Source organism: Alternaria dauci, chromosome 1 (assembly GCF_042100115.1).
Source record: "Alternaria dauci strain A2016 chromosome 1, whole genome shotgun sequence".
Lineage (NCBI taxonomy): Eukaryota > Fungi > Ascomycota > Dothideomycetes > Pleosporales > Pleosporaceae > Alternaria > Alternaria dauci.
The window spans coordinates 3,005,821-3,021,420 of NC_091272.1; the positions used below are offsets into that span (position 1 = coordinate 3,005,821).

Below are 15,600 nucleotides of genomic sequence, written 5' to 3' on the forward strand. Positions count from 1 at the left end.
ATTGTACATACTGTTTAGCACACGTATAAGACAGTTGTACACAGCGATGATCCTAGTTTTCCGAAGTCTGCGTGCGGATCCCGAGCTGTAATTCCGCCGTAAGAGCTGGGCAGGATAGGACTTCTATCGGGCCACTTTCCCATGCGTAGGACTCGTGTTCGTCACTCGAGCTACGATCTGACATCGTGAGGGTAGAATACGATTCTCCGTTGCTTCCACGTATCCACCTTTTCAGCTGCTCCCCCTGATAAAATTGAGTGCTCAGAACGGGAAGTTGAGCCGCACTCTTGGACGTATCACCTCGGACTTGTCGCTTGGACAGACGACGGCAACTTCAGGCGATCGTCTCACCAGCTAATGAACGTCAACTATCTTCTCTTGGCCTACATAAAGAAAATGTTCGCGAACGTGTATTCGAACATTCCTTGGCATCTATAACAGCCACACATTTCCCTAACGATAACCATGTCTTTGTTTTGATGCATGCTAGTATGCATGGTAGCGTACCATATGCTAGAACTAGACATTAGTCCGGTTAGATCGATGTCAAAGACGTTCAGATTCATGTCACAGTGCCATGACCACCAGCGTCTCGTCGTACATGATTCCGCTATTAAATCTACTTCTGAAGCAGCTTCTCCAGCTCCGCGGCTATCGCATCGCCGACTTCACTCGTACTTGACTTTCCGCCAATGTCGGCCGTGCGGATGCCGTTGTCAATGGTAATCTTGGTCGCCTCGTCGATCTTTTGCGCAAGCTCTGGTAGACACAGAGAGTACTTGAACATCATACTGATAGAAAGGACGGTCGCAATGGGGTTGACGATGCCCTTGCCGGCGATATCGGGCGCAGAGCCTAGTAGTTGTGAGCAGGCGCATATGCAGCGATAGGTGAGAAGACGTACCATGGATGGGCTCATAAATTCCGTTGAGCTTGGTCTTGCCATCGGGGATGCCGCCCAAACTAGCACTCGGCAGCAGACCCAGACTTCCTGGGATGACACTAGCCTCGTCGCTGATAATGTCACCGAATAAGTTGCTCGTAACCACGACGCCGTTGAGCGCTCTTGGGTTCTTGATCATGAGCATGGCCGCCGAGTCGATGAGGTGGGTGCCCGACTTGAGATGCGGGTACTCGTCCTTCATGATACGCTCGAATGTTTTTCGCCATAGTCTCGAAGTTGCCAAAACATTAGCCTTGTCCAAACTCCATACTGGCAGGGGCGGGTCCTCAACAGATGCAAGACTGCCTGCTAACCGCACGACGCGTTCAATCTCCTCGACGCTGTATGGCTCCGTGTCCATGGCCTTGCCATCGCCCTCATCTTCCTTCCTGTCGCCGAAGTATATGCCACCGGTCAATTCACGAATAATGTTGAAGTTGACGCCGCGGACGTTGTCGGCCTTGAGGGGCGACGAGTCGACGAGGGAGTCGGAAGCGAAGAAGCATGGTCGTAGGTTTCCGAAAGTGCCGAGTTCTTTGCGGAGTTTTAGGATTCCTTGCTCTGGGCGCACCTTGCCGGTTCCCCATTTCTGTAGCAATTGTCAGAGGGCGTTGTATGGTTTGGAGGCTGGAGGCTCATACCGGTCCGCCGACAGCACCGAGGATGATGGCATCGGCCGACTTGGCAGCTTCAAGCGCCTCGTCTGTGAGAGGGTTGTTATGTGCGTCTATCGAGCACTAGGCCATGTTACCACAGATTCTATACGTCACGGCGGAGAACGTACTCCTCCAAACAGGTGCTCTTGGAAGTTGAAAGTGTTGTCTGTGTGCTTTTGGACGACTTTGAGGACCTTGATCGCCTCGGCGACAACCTGGACATAGTGGTGAGTAGTTGCGCAGCGAAAATGTCGAGGCTGCTGTTACCTCGGGGCCGACACCGTCACCTGCATGCAATCAGCACTCTGCTTATCCAATTGGCAGGAACATGGCTTACCAGCAAGAACAACGATATTGTGAGCAGTCATGATGAATTGTGTAGATCTAAAGTTGGACAAAGGGGACTGCGCGCTCAGCGAGTTTTACCAGAGACTCGTGAAGCTACCCCACGCAGCAATGACAGCCCCGCTAGATGCCTCGCCCCTCCGACGTCGGCCGCCTCGCCCCGAACATCGACCTACCACCACTCATCTTTCCCGCCATCCAGAGGCTCCACAGACACGACCAAGTTATGCTTTTTCGACCCCGTTTGCGAGCATGCCGATATCGCAGGGCCGCATTGTTGGTCGCTGCCTCCCATGTCATTGGCGATTTCCATGGACAGAGAGAGCAAGTTATCGACTTCCAACACATTAAGCCATCCACATTGATGAACTTTTATACGCTGATGATGCCACCACTAGGTTTTTTGCTACTGCAGCTGGTGAGCTGCCCGGACATGAAACACCAACAGGAGAATCAGAACACATGTTCTTGCTTCGATGGGCATATTACTGTTCTTCACTAAGCTGCCGGCATATGTATTGAACATCAAGACACAAGAAGTGAAAGACATCATGTCGATATCGGCTTTCATGGTCGTCACGTTCGAGTCTGTTCACTTGTCCAGCACGTGAGGTTAGCGCCTGCCAATGCAGATGCCTGTACTTCCAACGAACACAAGTCTCATCACCGAATCCACACGTCTCTCCTCAGAGAAAGGGAACAGTACCTCACCGAATACTTCTTAGGCGGCGACACAGAAGAGCTTTCTGATGTTAACACAAAGACTGAAGGCATCACGTCCGCCAAAGCCCTTAGAGCGTAGACGAATACCATACGGGGTGAAGTTCAGGGCGACCAAGCCAATCCGCAGAACAATGTTTCACGGCTATTGCAATACTTGCGGGGATCACCGCTATAACCGGGGGTAGTGTTGTGAGCAATAGAAGCAGGGGCGGTTATTGGAGCATTCACTTTCTTCTTCTATTCACCCCATGGCCGTGTTTCTAAAGCTGAAACATGTCCGCCACAGGTATACGTGTGTATTACGAATACCGCCTCTTCATCCAATGGACCGCCAAGTGCCCGACCGGCAGTAACCCCTTGATGTGCGGCCGCACTTGCCCCCTACGTTTCTTGAACGGCACAGGAGTGAGACAACACGGATGATAGGGGGGCAAGACTTGTCACCACCCACTCGTTGCTCCCAATAAGCACACATACCAACCTTTGGGGACGCCTGCGACTACCATATGATGATCACGGCGTGGCATGGAGTCTTGGAAGAAGTTACTTTTGAAAGCTGCACGGCTGGCAACTGGGAAATTGGACAGTTGGCATTTTGAGTAAGCAATACATGGAGTCAGTGCAGTAAAGTTTGAAGCTCCCACCCAGACCAGCTAGCAGCAAAATCCCCGTGGGGTGCAAAAGTGATCAAGGAGGCAGTGATGCGTCGTGGAGGCTCTGTGATCAACGCGCGGGATGGCGCATCGTCTAACCTCTGCTGCACCCAGCCTCTGCAGATCTACTCCCCACACGAAAGCTGCAAGTCCAAATTTGGCTCTCGGTACACGCATCCTAACCTACAGATCACAGCCAAGAGTCTTGGGATATGAAGATCCTCGATTGCGCCTCATATTTGGTGCGTGGTCTCCTATATAAGTCGCGGCCGGCCGCATCTTTTTCGCGACAAGCCTCCGCGTTTCTGGGCGCTGCGCAAGGACGTTGCGTAGCTTGGTGCGCCAAGGCATGCGCAATATCGTGATGCAATGTTTGGCCGGGGGTTGTGCAATTTGTATTCTGATCTGCAGCTCTGTGGTTGGGTTGAGTAAAAGTGTTGGAGATGCGTTTTGGACTGGCTACTCTGGGCGTGGGGCTTGGAAGCATACCACTGGCCGCGTATCGCGGTTGGCGCAATTATGCTCGCTGTAGTAACCCCGTGTCCCATGATACACCCCCCAGCTTACCTGTTTCCGTTGCACCGCTAGTCGACCTGTCAGATATAATCCACACGGTCCCCCTCTGCGGGTGTTGGCTGCAGTTCGTGGTCCACGGTCCGTCCAGAACCACCAGTGCCGGTACCGCTCCCCGATTTGCGCGATTAAATTCACGGCTTTTTTTCAACAAACGAGGCGAACTACGGTTCGCGCCGCCAGCACCACTGTGCAGCACAGCCTTAGCCGCATAAGACCGTTCACTCGTCTTTCTCTTTCATGACTCTGCAACTTTGCACTCTCTTATATCACAACTGCAACAACGATCCCAAGCTCGTCCGGTAACTTACACCCAGAGCCGTCCGTGGCGAGCATTCCAACCACCACGTTCAAGACCCACCACAAAGACGCAAGGACTCACAGCCACCACACACTTCACCATGTTGTCCGTTCGCTCTAGTGTCGACAGCATCTACAGCCGCCTCAGCGGCGAGAAGCCACTTCCGAAGCCGGCCTACCACTGCAACATGAACCCACAAGAGCAGTCGCTTTGGGCCATTATCGTAAGTACCCCTCTCCCACTCTTGCATGTGAAAGTATCTGTGCTAACGGTCATGTAGGGCGAGGAAAAATATGAATATACCCGCGATAAGAAGGGCAGGGTACACAAGCGCCGCCTCAACTACGTCCAACGCGCGCAGAAGCAGCGCCAGTTCTTTGAGTCTCGCGTCGGGCATGCCATCGTCGGCGACGAGTGGATGAGGATGAAGCTTCCCTCCCGAAAGTGCTAGCATATCGCCATGCACACGTGGCTCATCGCTGCCAACATTATGACCGACACATTATGAAATTTCGTGTCGCGGAGTCAGGCAGGTGGATTTTATTGCGTTTCGGTGCGACTTTGGTCGTGCTTCTGTCTGGAGTGAAGGTCATGAACCTTCTTCACACTACTATCTCTTTTGTACTGGGTTTGGGGGCGTCGGAGCAGTGGCCTTTCGCATAGGATATACCCGGCATATGCAACCAGCGTGGAGTTTGTCACGCTGCTTAGATGAATACATTTTTTAATCAAAACCAGCTTTTGTGTCTTGACGATATCGAGAGTGCGATGCTGACAGGAGTATGGATAACTAACAAGTCATGTTGGAGACCACGGCAACGTGTCTCCATGGCAAGCAGTGCAAGGTGTTTGCGCAAATTGTTTACCGAGACATTAGAGTATATCTCCATGATGGATAAATGATGGATGTTGTGTCTGGATGTGAAGTGGTGTAGAGCTGAAGGACGCCTAGCTGTTGGCCCAGCGCCGCTGGCCGTAGCTCGCTGATGCCCATTGGCCGGTTCAGCCATGGCGGCCGCTCAGCCTTCGCCGCGGGCTGTGACCTCACTCTCCAATTTCTCAGCCAACACACCGAAAGCGGACCGCCATCTGATCAAGCCATAATGTTCTGGCCCTACCCATGAGGAAATACGCCTTGGAGAGTCATAACACCAACCTTACACCATGTCGGACGAGGACGGCCTGTTGACCATCGCCGCGAATGGCGACCTCGTCCTTGATGTTGCGCAGGACGAGGGCGGACAGCAATTCTCATATCGCGTAGACTCGAAGACACTGCAGCTCAACTCGCGGTATTTTGAGAACCTGCTCAGTGACCGCTTCCACGAAGGACAGCAGCTAGCCAAGGCTTTGGAAGCACTGCAGTTGAGCCACGGCGCCCAGATCGCTGATGCTCCTGCTGACGTGCTTCCTCACATATCCATCGTTAATGTCGGTCGTGTAGCCGTGGCCAAAGTGTCTTCGATCCGAAACCTCGTTGCAGACTTCCTTCGCGCCATCCACGGTCTCGACCTTGCCGTAGCCAATCCTCCCGTGGCCAATCTCGCCAACCTCGCCGTCGTTGCCGACCGATTCGATGCTGTCGCGTGTCTGTCCAAGCATATACAGAGAAAGAAATACCTGCAGCTAATCGATGCAAAATCGAGAGGCAAGCCGGTCCCAACGCAGACTGAAGAGAGAATACGGCAAAAGCTCTTTGTCGGTCTTCTTTTCGATCATCCGTCGTGGGTGACGCGATATTCAAAGCACTTGATCATGCGGGACTCGGTCCAGTGGCGACCGGGGATAGAGGAGGACCATACAAAAGCCTTGTGGTGGGACATACCAGACGTCGAGGACGAGTTGATACAACGGCGAGAGTACATACTTGAGACCATCAATTCTCTCCAGGCTCATTTCCTCAAGCTGTACACGTCGGGAGAACGTCAATGCAAGCTCTGGTATGATACGTCGCTGCAATGCGATTCTTTTCAACTAGGAGAGATGGTCCGCTTCTTTTCCAAAATCGACACGATACGGCTACAAGGCAAAATCTATGATAACACGGAGCCGACGTACTATCTTGGAGACATTGATCGACTTCTCTCCTCACTCCGCCAGTGCTCCAACTACCAGGTCGACAGCAATCATGGGCACTGCGGACTACGGTCACGAATCCTGCCGCTCCTTGACCTCATACAAAATCAGCTCAGTCTCGATACAGGCAGCTTGGACATCGGAATTTGCGCAGAATGCTGGACGAACCATCGTAAGGAGTATGCCTGGAAACTGGCCAAGCGACCGGTCGTGTGGGCGCATCCAAAGTCTTTGACCGGTAACCGGACGCTTGCTAACGGGGTCACGCGTAAAAGTCACCAGAGGACGCCTAGTAGCTGCCTAAGTAGGCATATGGCGGTCAGAGACCTATTCATGGCTGTGGAGCGCGACTGGACTTCAAGGGACGTTTACTAAGCAGACAATACAATACCAAGGCCGCTTTCGAGACCTCTTTGAGCCTCATGCAGATCTGAGCTCGATAAGCCTTCGTCGGATACTGGCACGCTAGCGCAGGCTCCCAGGGGGTAGGCATGACCTTAGCGCAACCGGTCGAAATCCCGCGTTGTACCTAGGTAGCTTTGAGATATTATGCGCGCCACATGGAAACACTTTCCGGCTACTACGAGTAACATAAAAAGTTGCTGCAAAAGCTGAAAAGACTCGAGATCCTGTGTCTGCCTTGAGGCATCCAACGTACCACGGACGAGAAGAAAACCAGCCCACTTAGTTAACTCGGTGCTCCTATGAAGCACGTTCTGTGAACGAAGCGTAGTAGTTCATGCATGTACTAGATCTTTTTGCCGGTATGCCTTTCAAAACCAACAGTTCGTGATTCGTTCAGAAAATGAACATTGTTTGTGGTTATTTCGTGAGGTAGTACATGTTCGGCTATGAAGGAACTAGGTTGTGTGTGTGATTGGGTGTGCTCACTGCATGGAGGCTGTGTACCCACTAGCTCTGGGCTGTGTCCTTTTTACATGGCGTTGTGCAGCCACCCGGATTTTGCATCGGGAAAGGGTAAATACTGACTTCTTTCTTCTCTGATACGATGATATCCAAGGCCGCTGTTCAGGCGCACACAAGGCAGATCGAACGCTTTCTCACCGTCTCTACATTGCAACATCGTGATCATGTCCAGGTGTATATAGGTCCACGAACTCTGGTACCGCTTCCTCATTACATCAAGACAGGTAATTTGCTCAAACAAGCTTCCACCTGTCGCTACCGTTTGCTGTTGGAATCAGTTTGACATTGGCCCTTGCCCAAATGTCTGACTCACTTTCCACTCTTCAATATCTCGACAACACTCATTCACTAACCTACACTCCCTACTATCAACACCATACACATTCCACAAAGCCCGGGAGTATGTATCAAAAACTGAAGAAGACGTTTTCGACCCGCAAATCTTCAAAGTCGAGTAACGATTATCTTTCGCGAGACACGGAAGGTACTGGACAGATGTTGAGAAATACGCCTGCAGCTGCACCGGTCAGCAAGAGAAGCGCTGGATCCCGCGATAGCGGTCTTACACCACCCTCACGCACCAACCCATTTGCCTCGGCGTCACCCGCTACACGAAGGCCTAGTACGTACTACATACCCCGCATCCGATGGGCGGTTCACGAGTTTTCCTTCAAACACTGACTTCATACCAGTCAGTACAAGTACGAATCCTTTCACTTCTAATCGTGAAGCCCCACCACCTTATACGCCAGACCCAGCCCAGAACGATCATGCAGGAATTTCAGCTCCAGCTACCGCTCCTATGGACGATGATCCTTATGACTTCCTCAGAACCTTTGACACGGTCTTTTTGGTTGACGACTCTGGGTCCATGGCTGGTCGATCTTGGGCGGAGACTGCCAAAGCTCTTGAGATGATTGCACCGATTTGTACTCAGCGCGATGCCGATGGAATCGACATCTACTTCCTCAACCACCCAGACTCTAGCCTGTACAAGAACGTCACATCAGCGAGTACCATTATCGAGATCTTCCAGACTGTGCGTCCCAGCGGCGGTACACCAACCGGCCAGCGCCTGAATAGGATCTTGAAGACGTATATCCAGCGATTCATAAGAGACAGGAATATTAAGCCCATGAACATCATCGTCATCACTGACGGCGTGCCATCTGACGACGTCGAGTCCGTCATCGTATCCGCTGCCATGAAGCTCAGCAAGGAGGAGGCAGAACCATGGCAAATCGGTATCCAGTTCTTCCAAGTGGGCAATGAACCCGGTGCGCGGGAACACCTCAAGAGCCTGGATGATAATATCGCCCAGATAGCGGGTAGTATGGCAGGTGGCATGCCGGTGAGGGATATCGTGGACACGATTCCTTTTACTGGCGAAGGAGATGCTGAGCTTACTGCTACGGGCATCCTCAAGGTGGTACTGGGCTCGGTTCATAGACGCTGGGATCAGAGTTCCCGGGACTTGCATCGTAGCTATTGATGTATGGCTTGCTGGTACAAGGGTTCGTGGTGTGCGTTGTGGTTGATTCAATCAACAGGGTTTGACTAGATTCATTAATTTCATACGTCTAGAGATGGGGGTTTTGTTCTTGACTGGGTGGTGTTGCCACTGGATTTAGGTGGCGGTATTATCGTGGGAGTTGGTGGTTTGATGTCTTTACTTTGCGAGTGGCTTCTGCATGCATTTTTTCTGGCTTTAGCCGTAGGCGGAATATGGACATATTGGTAGTCTCAGGGGCTGATTCGTATACTTTCTTCTACTACCCATACGTTTATCTAATCTTATAGCGGGATCGAAATAGTATTCAGAGGGATCTAAAAAAAGTTTTTCTCTTTTGAAAGCTACCTCCGTATAACTGCCATACTGCCAGCTTTCCAAGCGATCATAACGTCAGAACCTCGGGTTGCTAAACGCCGAGTTATGTAAGACCCCTATCGAGCTTGTAATAAGTCCTGCCATGCCACCAGGCCGACATCCAACGAACGGATGCGTCGCATAGCAGCATCAATGAGTCGTCCATGACCGCAAGCGCAGGTCACGGCACGAGTTGGGCCGAAAGACAACCTCGACGGCGCCGGGGTACCTCCGCTGAATCAACTGGCCCTGCGTATCTTCACGTTGCGTTTCCGTGGTTTTTGTAATTAGCCGTTACCTAGTCTAGCCATGCGCACCGGGGCAGGTAAAGCCTAGATGGAACCAAGAAGCTGGCGGATAGGATCAACTTCCTCATTAACAACTGTAGCCGCTACTGCCAAGCCGGCTCCAGTTATGAACGCCAGGTTTTGTATTAGATAGGTCGGTGCCTGTTGATGCGTCTTTGCTGTATCTTTGGGGATGTTGCTGCTGACTACCTGGTAGATTCACAGTGATGTGCCGTAGTACCTGAGAAAGATCTGGTGGCTTCGTCCACTCCAGGGCTGTGTGATATAGCCAACGTGTTTTGTCACAGGTCTTTTGGCTTCTTCCTATATCGAAATCGTAACGGAAGAAGGGCTGTGGCCGGTTTGTGAATTCTTGTTAACGGAGAGGGTGTTAGTGATGCAGCGATCGGATCGCACCGGCAAGTGGGCGGGTGTGTAGAGTGGTAGGTAGCTAATACTAGGTAATGTAAGTTAGTCCCAGTCATCAGGTTACGGCTACGCGGTTATTGTCGTTTTTAGAACACGAACGAAAAATCATATTGAGAAACGGAAAGTTGTAGTTGTAAAAAGTTCAATGGTATCAATACCTATCACTGACTTTGATTAGAGCTATGAAGAACTAGAACTAGAGTTAGAACTAGAAAGAATAACACTCAGCATGACAGATACAAGCTCCTAACTCTACGCAACGGTCCCAATGCTCCCGAGGTCGTATGAAGAGTTTTCCGTAATGTCCAAGGTTAGGTATGAATCTAGCAGTTGGGCTGTCGCGAGCTCCGAAGGGTGGCACCGGCGCCTGTGCCGGACGAAAACCCTAGACCGCAGGTATTCGTGGCTGTAACGAAAAAGTTGGCCTGCCTGCGTTCAGACCAGATGGTCGACTGTCCGCCGCGGGGGACACATCCGGTACCGATGACAACAGTAGTCGAGGCTGTTGCGTCGAGGATTTCCACTCCGCACCTGCTCCCCTGAGCGAAAGCAGGAGCAGCAAAAGCAGCTACCGCCAGGAATTTCGTGATGGAGACCATGTTCTAGTCCGGTTAGCGCATCTGTAGCAAAGTAACATAAGGCTCCGCATACGTGATAGAGCGTGTAGAGGGGGTATGCTGAAGGCTGGCGTGAAGGCTCAGACTAAACACGAACTTGTTAGCATGTGATCTGAATGCGGCTTCCGTTGGCTTACTTTTGTAGGTTGGTTGTACGAGAGAATTGAAGACGAATGACTTTGAGATGATGATTTGAAGGTGGTAGAGGTACATCGTTACCTAGGTATATATATATATATATATATGTGTGTTTCTAAGTGTAGGGCCGACCTCTAATTGCCTCGGGATTGTTTCTAGTCATGTCATAGTCTAAACCCTAGTTAGGATGCGTAGCGTCCATGAGGGAGTAATGAGGCGCAGAAAAAGCGTCTACCAGGAAGAGAATCCCCGAAATAAGAGCTTATTTCTTGGGTTTCTTCCTTTGCAGGGTATAAATGTTGCCTAGTAGGGGAGACAGAGATTACGTGTTAGCTATAGTACGGGAGGTATAGTTGCCGTCTGATTCATCCACTTCATCCTACAGTACTGCGATGACGCATATCAGCTTAAGCTACCTATGTAATTACAACTTCTACTATTCTTAACAATCTAAACAAACAGAATCTCTTAAACAAGAGAATTCGTAAGTAAAAGGACGAGATGCTCTAGTAGAGGTACGCAGTGACTTGCAAAGGAGAAACCTTGAGAAAAGACCTCGGGACGCTACGCATCTCAACTAGGGTTTAGACTATACTTGCAGTTACTTGTACAGGATAAGTCGAGAAACTCTTAACTACTCTACAACAATCCTATGTCCTTTTCTATAGAATGTCACTTCTTCCTTAGTAACACTCTCGGGGTAGGCCTTGGCATCAAGCGGACCTTAGCACTTGTTATTAGTTAGTGACATTACCAAGTGCCTAGCGTACGCAGGGACTCGGCTCACGCTCAACATATATCCATGGATGTATCTGGTAGTAAATGTGTTCGAGAAGCTTCTGGCCATACCCGGAATTCCGAGTTCCTAGGTACGTACCGGGGGTTTCACCGACGAACACAACACCGACTAGGTTGTAGCATATTATATTACCCCCTTCCTTTCTCTGAGCATCATGATGGGTTTCGTTTGAGTCTCTGCGGAATCCTGTAGGGAGGAGTCTTGTGCTAGGATCTCGATGAGGCTCCGTAACCTACTCCTATCGAATCTTTGTTACTGTGTTTGCCAGGTTTTCTTGGATACCTACCTAGGTAGGCTCCATTATTGGGAGGTGGTAACCCTTTGATTTCACTTCGTACCACTACTTTGCTCCTAGCCCTCGCCATCGACAAATCTGAGCTAGAATATCTTCAACTTTGCAGATGTCTGCACCGTCGGTATCTACTTGGATTGGTAGTGGTTAGTCGTCGTCTCTTGATTGACTCGGTAAAGGATCTGACGATGCTAATCGTAGCCGGCCAAGGTGGAAAACGTGGTGCGGGCGCCGGAGAGTGACTTGGTGGATAGCTTTTGCATTTGGGGTCTGCATCGGGTTTAGCTTCGATCTCAGGTTGTACCTGCGTACCCTTAGGAAACTCGTTCTCGTGTTGGAAGTTTTGGTGTCGCCAAAGCCCAGGGCTGCGAAGCTTTGCGCAATGAAGCATTATTTGCTTGGTCTCAAGTTTTCTGGCTGGACGGGCGAAGCACGCTCACGCTCATTTGTAATTTGCCCCGGAGGTACTCGTAGTCACGTTTTGCAGCTGAAATGATACTCTGTAGGTGTTTGTTGTGGATCGGTAGCTGGTCGAGCCATGCTGCATGGACAGAGATCCTGTTTGCGCGTGTCGCGTACAGGATTGAGCGATGTGGTGCAGCAGGGAAGGGGTAGGCGGGACGTTGGCGAGCGATGACGTTTTGGCTTCCCGGTAGCTTGGCCTGAACCCCGATTACAACATTTCTGGGCATGTCGACCCAGAAAGAGGGGACAAGCGCCGACGCTGCCATTCCCTACTTCACCAATCTCTCGTGGTCCATTTACCGCATCAAAATCGCCCTGCTCACCTCGGGCTCGTCGTCGGACATGGCCAAATCAAAGGCGCTGCAGAGCAACCTGGACGTCGACTACGTGATCAGCTATCGCTTTGCGAAGACTGGTATGTGTGCTTTGTGTGCCAACGCGGGGGTCCACGATGGATGTGCTAACGGGCGCGTAGACAAGAGCAAGGCCATTGCGCAGTTTGAGAAGCTCTGCGAGGCTTTGGCCAACGTTGGGCTGCAGACAGAGGTCCGCAATGGAGACTCGCACTCGATACTCCTCTTCGTGAGGGTGGCTTCAGACGAGCACCTGTTTGGCGAGGTATACAGATCCAGGTAGCCAAAGCTTCAGACCGTTCATAAGGCGCTTGCTAATTCCCAACAGAGTCCGCGACTGGATCCACGGTGTTCGAACGGCTGCCCCCGAGAAAGTTACCCGCGAGTCGCTCGAAGCCGAGCCCCTGTACGAGGCCGAGAGGCTGCGCATCATATACCAGCTCATCACCAACCCTCCTTCTGAAGGCGGAGCTGGAATTACACCCAAAGAGGGAGAATGGGAGAACGTCGAGTCCATCTTTGCCCTGCACGACCATGCCTATAACAAGGACTGGATCAAGAAGTGGACCTCGCAGTACTTCCTGACGACCGAAGACTTGGATGATATCAGAAACCGGCTGGGAGAGAAGGTAGGCTCCCAAGATACTGTCTCGCGTGGCTGTGAACTAACCTGGTCAGATTGCCTTTTATTTCGCCTTTACACAGTCCTACTTCACCTTCCTCGTCCCCGCTGCCGCCTTTGGCCTCTTCTCATGGCTCTTCTTCGGCTCCTTCTCGCCCATCTACGGTCTTGCGAGCGCCCTGTGGTGCACCGTCTTCACCGAGTACTGGAAGCAACAGGAGGTTGACCTGAGCGTTCGCTGGGGCGTCAAGGGTGTTTCCAAGATCGATGTCAGGAAGAAGGACTTTGAACCTGAGAAAACAATCACCGACCCGGTCACGGGCGAACAGGTCGGATTCTTCCCAGCATCCAAGCGCTTCCAGAGGCAGTTGTTGCAGATTCCCTTCGCCATCGTTGCCGCCTGCTCGCTTGGAGCTGTCATTACGACCTGCTTTGCTATAGAGGTCTTCATCTCAGAAGTCTACAACGGCCCACTAAAGAGTGTTCTCGTAAGTGTTGAATCTGATTCGCAGCATACGGCTTGACTAACCCGCAAGGTCTTCATCCCTACCGGCATTCTCACAACCGTCAATCCCATCCTAAACACCCTCCTAACCCAGGCCGCTACGCGTCTGACACAATTCGAAAACTACGAGACGTCGCAGGCGTACGAAAAGGCATTGACCCAGAAGATCTTCGTCATGAACTTCATCATGTCTTACTTGGGAATCTTCCTGACTGCCTTTGTCTATGTACCATTTGGCAAGGTGATCGTACCCTACCTTGACGTTTTCAACGTTGCCGTGCGACCCTTCGCCGAAGACGAGAAACAGCTACACCTCAACTCGACGAGCTCCAGCTGGAGCATTAACCCTGACCGCCTCCGCAAGCAAGTCATTTACTTCACAGTCACCGCCCAAGTCGTCAACCTGGGCATGGAGCTTATCGTTCCATACATCAAGCGTCGTGGCCTTGCCAGGTACAAGGAGATGCAGTCTGACAGGGCTGCAAAGAACGGCGGTTCCGCACCGGCCACTGTCGAGAATGATCCTGCCGAGGACGCTGCTTTTCTTGACCGTGTCCGCAAGGAAGCCGAGCTCGATGTCTACGATGTCACAGCCGATCTTCGTGAGATGGTCGTGCAATTTGGCTACCTGTCACTCTTCTCCGTCGTTTGGCCACTTACCGCTGTGTCATTTTTGATCAACGACTGGATCGAGCTTCGTGCCGATGCCATGAAGATCTGTGTTGAGATGCGACGACCCACTCCATGGCGTGCTGATACTATCGGCCCTTGGCTCGACTCCCTCTCCTTCCTTACTTGGCTGGGCAGCCTCACTACATCCGCTCTTGTCTACATGTTCTGGAATGACCACACTGGCCCCAGCGGTAGTCCTTCCAACATTCAGCTCTGGGCCCTCCTTCTGACCGTCTTCTTCTCCGAACATCTTTTTATCCTCTTCCGCTGGGGCGTTCGCATCGTGCTGTCCAAACTCGATTCTCCAGGCTTACAAAAGGAACGCCGTGAGCGCTTCCTGGTGCGCAAGCAATACTTTGAGGAGAATCTTAGCCAGCTGCAGAACATCCCCAAATTGAGTGAGAAGGGTGGCGAGATCACTAGGCAGAGTCTCGAAGAAGAGGCTAGACAGGGTAGTCTTAGGGATGCTACCCCTGAGATAAGGTTCTGGCAGCGCCAGAGGAGCTGGAGAGAGAGCCCCGCGGTCGCCAAAGATCTCATCAGCAGGGCGCAGAATGAGACTGTTGTGGAGACAAAGAAGGAGTTGTGAAGCGCGACAGCACTATAGTTGTCATTTGCGATTCGGACGGTGCGGTATAGTCGGCTTGTAGTGGGGAATGACGCGAGTACACATCCGTTGAGATTTTCCTTGTATTGACTTTAGCATTGTTAGCCTAGCGTTGTCTTGTGTATCCTTACGTTGAAAAGCTATCAGTCGATGATAATACCAAAACGACTGGCAACAATATCGTGTTTATTCGTGGTGCAAGCTTCGGCCCTTGATGTCGTGCTTACGCTAAAACAAACCAGCTCATGGCGAGTGACCAATACCTGTTGATGCTTTTCAAAAGCCAACTCCTGGAACCACCCCCAACTGAACATGCAAATAGACTAATCTTTCTTCCTCAAGCGCATGCCTAAAGCCTGCTACTCAATGAGAAAAGACGTCCTGTTGCTGGCGACATTTCTGAAGAGGGGAATGACGTTGGGAAATCGCAAATGCGACATCCTTCAATCAGACCAGGCTTCCGATCCGGCGTTGCAATAGCAGGAGTATGTGCTAGATATAGTTGTCCGCGTTGAGCGTATGATTAGCATCATGTTTGTGCTCATGAAGAGCAAGAAAAGAGAACAGCGGGAAAAGGAAAAAGAAAAAACAGATTTATCATGGAACATCTACGGTACAAGGAAAGGGGGGGCGGGCATAGAAAACATGTAGAGACTGTACATGTCGTCTCGTTCAATCGATTAGGACCGAACAGAAAACAACATCGGTGGCGGGAAGGACTCGTGTCGCCGCGTCGAGATCTGTGGGATC

At 51.3% G+C, this 15,600-nt stretch overlaps 5 protein-coding genes across 5 annotated transcripts; 4 read left to right on the top strand and 1 right to left on the bottom strand.

The window, feature by feature from the left end:
- Positions 1–619: 619 nt before the first annotated feature.
- On the bottom strand, positions 620–1,967 carry ACET3X_000936 (uncharacterized protein; the record flags this gene model as incomplete). Its single annotated transcript, XM_069448287.1, has 6 exons — positions 620–855; positions 905–1,532; positions 1,585–1,680; positions 1,728–1,814; positions 1,867–1,886; positions 1,937–1,967. The coding sequence occupies 6 exons, from the start codon at positions 1,965–1,967 to the stop codon at positions 620–622; spliced, it is 1,098 nt and encodes a 365-aa protein (XP_069311178.1).
- Positions 1,968–4,294: 2,327 nt separating this feature from the next.
- Positions 4,295–4,645, top strand: ACET3X_000937 (uncharacterized protein; the record flags this gene model as incomplete). The annotated part of the gene is made up of 2 exons (XM_069448288.1): positions 4,295–4,417; positions 4,475–4,645. The coding sequence occupies 2 exons, from the start codon at positions 4,295–4,297 to the stop codon at positions 4,643–4,645; spliced, it is 294 nt and encodes a 97-aa protein (XP_069311179.1).
- A 713-nt stretch (positions 4,646–5,358) lies between these two features.
- Positions 5,359–6,645, top strand: ACET3X_000938 (uncharacterized protein; the record flags this gene model as incomplete). Its single annotated transcript, XM_069448289.1, has 1 exon — positions 5,359–6,645. The coding sequence occupies one exon, from the start codon at positions 5,359–5,361 to the stop codon at positions 6,643–6,645; it is 1,287 nt and encodes a 428-aa protein (XP_069311180.1).
- A 954-nt stretch (positions 6,646–7,599) lies between these two features.
- On the top strand, positions 7,600–8,689 carry ACET3X_000939 (uncharacterized protein; the record flags this gene model as incomplete). Its single annotated transcript, XM_069448290.1, has 2 exons — positions 7,600–7,819; positions 7,890–8,689. The coding sequence occupies 2 exons, from the start codon at positions 7,600–7,602 to the stop codon at positions 8,687–8,689; spliced, it is 1,020 nt and encodes a 339-aa protein (XP_069311181.1).
- Positions 8,690–12,316: 3,627 nt separating this feature from the next.
- ACET3X_000940 (uncharacterized protein) lies at positions 12,317–14,832 on the top strand (the record flags this gene model as incomplete). Its single annotated transcript, XM_069448291.1, has 5 exons — positions 12,317–12,506; positions 12,567–12,723; positions 12,773–13,073; positions 13,123–13,554; positions 13,603–14,832. 5 exons carry the CDS (start codon positions 12,317–12,319, stop codon positions 14,830–14,832), a joined length of 2,310 nt encoding a protein of 769 aa, XP_069311182.1.
- Positions 14,833–15,600: the final 768 nt, after the last annotated feature.